Source organism: Bufo bufo, chromosome 11 (genome assembly GCF_905171765.1).
Source record: "Bufo bufo chromosome 11, aBufBuf1.1, whole genome shotgun sequence".
Classification (NCBI taxonomy): Eukaryota; Metazoa; Chordata; class Amphibia; order Anura; family Bufonidae; genus Bufo; species Bufo bufo.
In genome coordinates, this window is record NC_053399.1 from 92,389,175 (window position 1) to 92,397,739 (window position 8,565).

The following is an 8,565-nucleotide window of genomic DNA, read 5'->3' on the forward strand; positions in this document are numbered from 1 at the left end:
GTAACTAAGTCATTCATACAAAACCGCCTGGTAATTTATGTGGGCACTCTTTTTTTATTTTTTTTATTTTTTTTCACCCTTTTTTTGTCTTCTTTTTGTTAAATATGATTTACATTCTATGGCAATAGTCATTCAGTTGTAGATGTCTATGCAGTGCTTCTGGCCAAGGCCTATTGTTTGGTAACAGGTATATCCAACAGGCGTGACCGGCTAATCCTAGTCACCTCCTACTGACCACAGCGAATATAATGGAGGGACCCGGAAGACTCCTCACTGGGCACTGAAACAGCAGAAGTGAGTATGGGGGACGGTGTTTTACCTGCCTTATTTCACAAAAATATTCTTAGATGAATTTACTTCATATTGAGTGTGTTTTATTTGGGGGTTTTAATGTTATTTTTTCATTGTACAGTGTATTTGGGGTTTTAATTTCTATTATTTTTTTTATTGTATAGTGTATAATCTAGTGGTTTTTTGGGGGGTTTAATTTTAATATTATTTTTTATTGGTATGCTGTATTTGGGGTTTTAATTTTAATGTTATTTTTTCATAGTGTATTTGGGGTTTTAATTTTAATGTTATTTTTTCATTGTACAGTGTATTTGGGGTTTTCTATGATTTTTTTTATTGTATAGTCTATAATCTAGTGGGTTTTATTTTGAGGTTTTACTGTTAATGTTATTTTTTAATTGTATGCTGTATTTGGGGTTTTAATTTTAATGTAATTTTTTAATTGTATGCTGTATTTGGGGTTTTAATTTTAATGTTATTTTTTCATAGTGTATTTGGGGTTTTAATTTCTATTATTTTTTTATTGTATAGTGTATAGTCTAGTGGGTTTTATTTTGAGGTTTTAATGTTAGTTATTTTTTAATTGTATAGTGTATTTGGGGTTTTAATTTCTATTATTTTTGTATTGTATAGTCTATAATCTAGTGGGTTTTATTTTGAGGTTTTACTGTTAATGTTATTTTTTAATTGTATGCTGTATTTGGGGTTTTCATTTCTATTATATTTTATTGTCTGGTGTACATTGAGTGGCTTTGGGGTTTTTAGTTTTTAATATAATATTGTAAGGTGTATAATGAGTGGGTTTTATTTGGAGGTTTTAATAGTTATTCATGTTATCTTATTACTGTATAGTATTACTGTTGGCCAGTGGCGTACATAGAGAAGTAAGGACCCCACAGCAAGGATCAAACCAGGCCCCACACAGGACAGAAGGGTTTCTGCCTAAACCCCTTTCAATGACCCTCGGGCCATTTTTCCACTGCCTCATTTGTAAAAGTTGTTCCTTTAGAGCAGCGGTGGGGAACCATTTTGCTGCCAAGGGCCATTTGGATATTTGTAACATCATTCGGGGGCCATACAAAATTCTCAATAAAATTTTTTTACTGCTGTATTTGGTCAAACATATAATTGACTTAGGGATAAGTTACAGAAATTGCACTTCAATTAAAATAATCTAGAGGGCTGTATTTTTGCAGCACAAAATAGCGCCTGCACTATATATATACAGTATATTACATACCATACAGGCGCCATATTGACCACACATAGCAGTCTAATTTTTAAGTTCAGAATGTTACTTATTTGACATTAATGGCAGGAAGCTAAACCCAGGGGGTCCAGAGAGGGGTTCACCCAGCTTTCACTCTCCCTGCCTCTTTCTTCGCAACTGTCCCTGCCTTTGTCCCTTTCTCAGCAAAATATCTGCCCCCACCTCCATCAGCCTGAAATCAGCCTCCTATCAGACCCCCCAGGCCTACATCAGCCTCAGATCAGACTCCCATCAGACCTCTAAGCCTCAGATTAGACCCCAATCAGACCCTTCCTAGCTTCAGATCAGACTCCCATCAGACCCCCAGCCTCAGACCAGACCCGGATCAGACGCCCAGCCTCAGATCAGCCCCCATCAGACCCCCCAGGGTCAGATCAGCCCCTATAAGACCCACCAGCCTCAGATCAGACCTTCATAATACCCTCCCTAGCCTCAGATCAGCCCCCATCAGACCCTCCCCAGCCTCAGATCAGCCCCCATCAGACCCTCCCCAGCCTCAGATCAGCCCCCATCAGCCCCCCTAGTCTCAGATCAGACCCCTATCAAACCCCAGCCTCAGATCAGACACCCCCAGCCTCAGATCAGACCCTCCCAAGCCTCAGATCAGACCCCCATCAGACCCTCCCCACCCTCCTTTAGCCTCAGATCAGCCCCAATCAGACATCAGATCAGATACTGTATTTAAGATAAACAAATGAACTTACCTCTCCAGCTCCGTACGGCGCTGCCTCTTGGCAGATTCACTTACCCTCCCTGTTCTTCTTCCTGCCGCACTATATTGTCACCTCACACCGCACAGCGTCAGGTCATAGTGCACGTCTACGTGCACTGCGTCCTGACGCTGGATGTGTCAGGACACAGTGTGGGGCTGAAAGAAGACCAGGGAAGGTGAGGACAGCCAGTGCAGTGCTGTTCTCACCTTCCTGTGCCTCCCGTATGCTAATGACCGCTTCCATAATGGAAGGGGTCATAAGCATTTTCACATTATGTTCTGGCAGGGGGCCGGGGGCCACATGAAATGATACCGTGGGCCGCATACGGCCCTCGGGCCGGAGGTTCCCCACCCCTGCTTTAGAGGGTAGAGTCCTGACCAAGTTTTACCTCCAGTAGAAGAGGAGATGAACCCAACTACGACTGGGCCCCATAGCAGTCACCTGGTCTGCCGCTATGGTCGTTACTCCCCCTGATTACATGTAATTTAATGTTAATTGTAGTGTTAAATCATGACATTGTGTATTGAGTGAATTCTATTTTGTCTTTTTTGTTGTTGTACAGTATATAATGAATGGGTTTATTTTGAGGTTTTCTTTTTTATTCATGTTATTTTATATGGTGTAGAATCGGTATGTTTTATTTTGTGGTTTTTCATTTTAAAGGTTTTTTATTGCATGGTGAATAATTATATTTTATATCAGGGTTTTTATGTTATTTTAATTTTGTATTGAGTTTTTATGTGTGGGTTTTATTTGGGGGCTTAATTGTTATTCATTTTTCCATTATATTATTTTTATTGTATAGTGTATGATGAGTGGATTCCACTTTGGAGTTTGGACTAATTTCAGTACTTAAAGGGTACCGGTAACCTCTCTTAACTACTTGTATTCCCCGTGTAATAACAATTCTGTTGTGCCATTCCTTTATTATTCCTGATTGCAATAAAGGTCCAGATGGGTGTTACCAGTCATAGTCTGCCACGATACGTTGTCAGAGTGCAGGGACACACCCTTAACTGGTAACACCCATTTAGACCTTCATTTCAATCTGCTAGTAATTAATTAATAACAGAATAATAAGGGGACAGTACAAGGTAAGAATAGATGCCCCAGAATTATTGTTATTACATGGGGAATGCAAGTACTTAATAAAACAGACAAGTCAGGAGAGGTGACCGCTCCTCTTTCATTTTTAAGGTTTTTTTTTTTTAGTTGATTTTATGTAGATTTTTGTACAGTGTACTACGGTTCATAGGTTTGCTTTTTTGTTCTGACAATTTATATTTTTACTGTTTCCCTCAGGAAAAATGAACTTAGTCTATATTATAATCTTTGGCTTCATCCTGATTTTGCCTGAGAAAACATTATTACAGGTAACTGTATTTGTAATATTAATTTTATTTAAAGGGGTTAACCGCTTTTCTATCATTTTATGTCTCCTAAAATGCGCCCGACTGTGTTGGTATAATGGTGTTTGTTCAATTATCAACCTGCTTTTATCTAATGTGTATGACCAACTTAAAGGGCTTCTCCGGGACATTGACTAAATTCTAGCTTTCAGATAACCTGTGGAAGGTCATTGATCGCCTGACTCTGGCTGCGGGCTTTTCCGAAGATGTCTTGACATTATTCAGCTGAACAGGAAGACACAGGAGCAGATCCAGTTGTCATGTCAGAGAAAGAGTCCACAGCCAGAGTTATGGTCACATAAGGACCAGGTTACGGAATTAGTGGATCGACAGAACGGTAAGTGGTGATGAAATGATCTTTCACAGGTTGTCTGAGAGCTAGCATTTAGTCAACGTCCCAGAGAAACCCTTTAAAGCGGATTTATCCAGGACTGAAATATTGATGACCTACTCTCAGGGTAGCTAATCAATATCAGATTGGTGCAGCACCCAGTCGATCAGATGTTTGATCCGGCCGTGAACTCTGTGGTCCCTCATGTTTTCATAAAAAAATTCAATTTTAGTATATGTTACAATGCATAAAGCAATCTTTAGTTGTTTTGAACCCTACAATAAGAGGATCTTCTCAAGATGGCTCCTCTGCCAGTTCTCTGAAGCCAAAACTGCCTTCCCTCACTTCACATACACACTTGCTGTAGCCAGCAGCTTCCTGACAGCCAATCAGATTGGATTACTGAGAGACACGCCTCCTCACTCTGAAGCCTAATGCAGGCATGCAGTGTGAAGGACCGCCCCTCTGTCTTCTGTTTATACTAAAGGGAAGACAGACAAGCCCTAGCAACTGTCTTTTAAGGGACCAGTGAAAAGGGACAGGGGGCATGTTGTTATAAGGTAATTACAAATATTTTGACTCATGCCTAGCTGAAATAAACTAGCAAATAAAATAAAAATATGACAGTTATACTTTAAATGTATGCTAAACACAGTGCCGTTCTTTGTGTTGTGGCTGTGCTTGGTACTGCAGCTCAATCCCATTCACTTAAATGAGATGGAGCTTTAAAAAGGCCGTGTTACCAATGGGCATGACATCACAGGCTTAGGAAGATCTGATCAGCTGGGGTGCCGAGAGCCGATGACCTATCCTGAGACTAACTCATCAATATTTCAGTCCTTACAACCCCTTGAAGAGGAATACTGAGTTGTAGTGTTACTTTAGCTCTTACTGTATGTTAGGTTTCCTTAACAAATGGGTAAAAACTTTACACATGCATTTATTGAATACAAACCAAAAATCTGCTTTCTTGCATTAGTTTTATACCTGTATTGATGTATTAATTATCTTGTTTCCAGAAACATTCGGTTGATTAAATTTTCTTTTACCTAAACAGGTGAATGGGGCAGTGGAAAAGCCAGGTACGTTGTAATATTATAAAAAAAAATTGCTTGATTATATTCAAGAATTAAGTATATAGACATCCGCATAAACATTACAATAAAAATTTTACTTACTGGGATATTGGGAAAAACTGAAATACGACATCCTTCAGTTGTCGTCAATGGGAGTAGTACTGTTGTAGTTGAAGAAGCTGTGAAATACCAGCGCCGACTTTTACACCCGACCAGCTGATTAGCGGGAGTAGATGGTGTCAGACCCCCGCCAATCATCTAGTATAGGCCATCGCTTGGTAAAGACTGGACAACCCCTTTTAAAGGAGTTGTCTGGTTTCAGAAGACAAGAAAACTGGACAACCTTCGGGATCAGCCTGCACTAAAGAACTGGTAAATACTTACCTGTCCGATCCAGTGTTGTCACTCCGGTTCTCCCAGCAGGACTGTATTTACCCGGTGATATTGTGTCTACAACATGTGACCCCTGCAGCCACTCATTGGCCTCAGTGTTGCAGTGAAGGGGTCAGTGATTGGCTGCAGCGGTCACATGTTGTCGGTGACATCACTGCTGCAGCCCAGTGTATATAGCCTCGCCGGGAGTACCAGGATCTGGTATTTAAGTATTAACCATTTCTTTACTGCAGGCTGTTCCCGAGGGTTGTCCAGTTTCCTCCTGAAATCAGACAACTCCTTTACTACAAAGCAGAAGTGAAGCATTCCAAGACATTTTGAAAAAAATATATTTGGGAGAGAGTAGATACAATTTACTTAGAAAGTGCACCTTAAAGGGGTTCTCCAGGAATTAAAATGAAAATACTTAAATATAATTTATTAATAAATACATTCACAGATATCTTTCATTACTTAGAAAGGCTTGTTTTGTCTAGGGAGCAATCATTAGGAGAAATAAAATGGCCGCCGTCCTATTAGCACGCACAAAACCTGTCCTAATCGCACAGGAGGACAAGTTTACTTCACCACAATGAGCCATAGTGCTGCCTCATCCTCCTCTCTGCTCTGCTTGTCAGGAATCATGATCCTGAATACGGGTGAATCTCTGTGAGGATGGAGATGATGAGGAGACATGAGAGGAGGGCGAGGTGTGGTAATGAGCAGCAGCTCTTGTATACAGTCTGTCCTGTCCGTCCTCTCTGTCCTTCATGTCTCCTCATGAACTAAATTCCCCAGAGATTCAGCTAAAGTTCTTATCTGTATTCAGGATCATAATCCCTGACAAGTAGAGAGGAGGATGAGGAGCTCTTTACCTCAGTGTTGTAAAGTAACAGGTTTTGTGTGAACTAATGGGACAGCGGCCATTTTGTTTCCCCTGATGATTGCTCTCCAGATAAAATGAGCCATTATAACTAATGAAAGGTATTTGAGAATGTATTTATAATAAAGTAATATTAAATTATTTTCATTTTCTTAATTCCCGGAGAACCCCTTTAAAGGGGTTAACCGCTAAGCACTCATTTCCAGCCTGTCGAGAGGGACCAGGCGGAGGACTGTGAAGCCGGGGATCAGCGAGTATAGTATGACGTTTTTTTATCATTTTACACCACATGGACCGTTTTTTCAAAACTTTTAACATCCGGAAAACCCTAGACTGCATAAATCATCACTAAAATAGATGTCTAGACAATATAATTCTGACTTTGGTTTCTCATTTATAGCACGGGATTGCTCAGATATCTGGCAAAGGAACAAACATTTCCCCAGTGGTGTATACACCGTAAAACCAGTGGGTGCCAAAACTTTTTTTAAGGTATTGCAAAGTACACAACAGTGATTACAAAAATCATTAATATGGGATTAATTTGCTTGGTGTTTTTGCCCTATTTCATTTTTAACATGTTTTCTCTTTGCAGGTGTACTGTAAAATATCCAAGGTTGGGGGCTGGACTTTAATACAAAAACACAATGGAGAGGATGGCCTATCCTTTGAAAAGTCGTGGCTTGAATATGAAAATGGGTTTGGAAATCTCACAGGTAAAAAGACTAACCTGTGTATAATAGAGATAGTCAAGCAATTCTGTGAAAGAAAAAAAAAATAATGACAAAAAAACTATTTCGAAATGGGAAAAAAAACGGTATTTTGACATGTCGCAGTAACTAGTCAGGAGGTTGATTGGTGAGGTTCCAGGAGATTGCTAAAACAAGGGAGCAGAAGCCAAAATTAGATCACTGTGCCCCTGCGGATGATCCTCAGAGATGTGAGTAGAGGGGCATATGAATCTCATATACTTTCTATGAGCACTGCTAGCCCCACCCCTGAGGATCAGCAGATAGCACCCGGACTGTCTCTGTTTGTATGGCTGAATTTAGTGCTGGAACTTTAATGGGCGTCCTATGTACCTACCAAAGCTAGACCAGTGTTAAAGGGCTTGGCCCATCTTGCACAGGATATGCCACCAATGGGACCCACACCTATCTCTAGAATGGGGACCACAAAGCAAGGCAGCACGTGGATATTTTTGGCAAGCGCACCTCTATGGGACTGCCGGAAATCAAGCTGGTCCTTGCTCAGTGTGCCTTCCTTCTAGAGATAGTAGCGGGTCCCAGACATTAGTGGCATATCAAGATGAGCCAACCCCTTTAAAACCAAATATCCTCTACACACAACCGCCACTACAGTTCTTACCTCTGCATTTACGGCGATGACACCGTAGACCCAATGTGACCGCTACATCCAGTCACTGGTCTCAGTGGTCTTGTGCCATATTGAGACCAGCTGTTCCTTATGACTGGCACCAGTGACATGAACCATGTTTTGTAGTTGTGACAAATAATTTTTATTATTGTTTTTTAAAGGGGAGCACTGGCTTGGACTTGAGAAAATGCATTTGCTGACGTACCAGAAAGGCAGGAAATGTAAGCTGCGAATCAGTCTTGGGGACTTTGCTGGTAACAAAGGCTATGCAGAGTACAACCCTTTCCGTATCGGGGATGCAAAAACCTTTTACAGACTCTCAGCAGGGAATTACTCGGGGTCAGCAGGTAAGTGGTAACCTATAAAATCTATACTTCATAGTACTAGTATAAATCTATAGTAACAGCATATACTTGTAGACACAGTCATGACCTATTCCTATTTCCCACCTTCCAGGAGATGCCTTTGCAGGCAATAAGGAAATCGAAGGGGACAACCAGCGCTGTAGCCGTTTCAGCACGGAGGACAATCCCAATGACAACTGCTGGCCAATGTGTATAAATGGGGGGATCATGTTCCTCAGCTGCAGTAGGCAACAACAAGCCGGTTGGTGGTTTAACGCCTGTGGATCGGCAAACCTGAATGGTATATGGCGGGAGCCACCAAATTATCAAAACTGGGCCTCATCGGTGTCTTGGCCCACATGGAGATCTGACCAGTCACTGAAATTTAGTGAAATGTATCTAATACATGAATAGAGGGGTGTCCTACATGTGCATCGTGTGTGTGATATGTAATAAATGTTGTAAATTGAATGCGCGAGGACTGGTCGGTTCTAGACCA

General features: G+C 40.9%; 1 protein-coding gene across 1 annotated transcript; it reads left to right on the forward strand.

Annotated features, from left to right (window-relative positions):
* Positions 1-287: 287 nt before the first annotated feature.
* LOC120982114 (fibrinogen-like protein 1) lies at positions 288-8,523 on the forward strand. The gene is made up of 7 exons (XM_040412063.1): positions 288-294; positions 3,577-3,647; positions 5,072-5,096; positions 6,746-6,837; positions 6,941-7,061; positions 7,884-8,069; positions 8,179-8,523. Exons 2-7 carry the CDS (start codon positions 3,582-3,584, stop codon positions 8,478-8,480), a joined length of 792 nt encoding a protein of 263 aa, XP_040267997.1. The 5' UTR covers positions 288-294; positions 3,577-3,581; the 3' UTR covers positions 8,481-8,523.
* Positions 8,524-8,565: the final 42 nt, after the last annotated feature.

Bases quoted from the DNA above. Each gene is read 5' to 3' on its own strand.
- LOC120982114 (XM_040412063.1), top strand. From the start codon at position 3,582: ATGAACTTAGTCTATATTATAATCTTTGGCTTCATCCTGATTTTGCCT. The intron at 5,097-6,745 runs GTACGTTGTAAT...TCTCATTTATAG, and splicing joins TGGGGCAGTGGAAAAGCCAG to CACGGGATTGCTCAGATATC. The intron at 7,062-7,883 runs GTAAAAAGACTA...TGTTTTTTAAAG, and splicing joins TGGGTTTGGAAATCTCACAG to GGGAGCACTGGCTTGGACTT.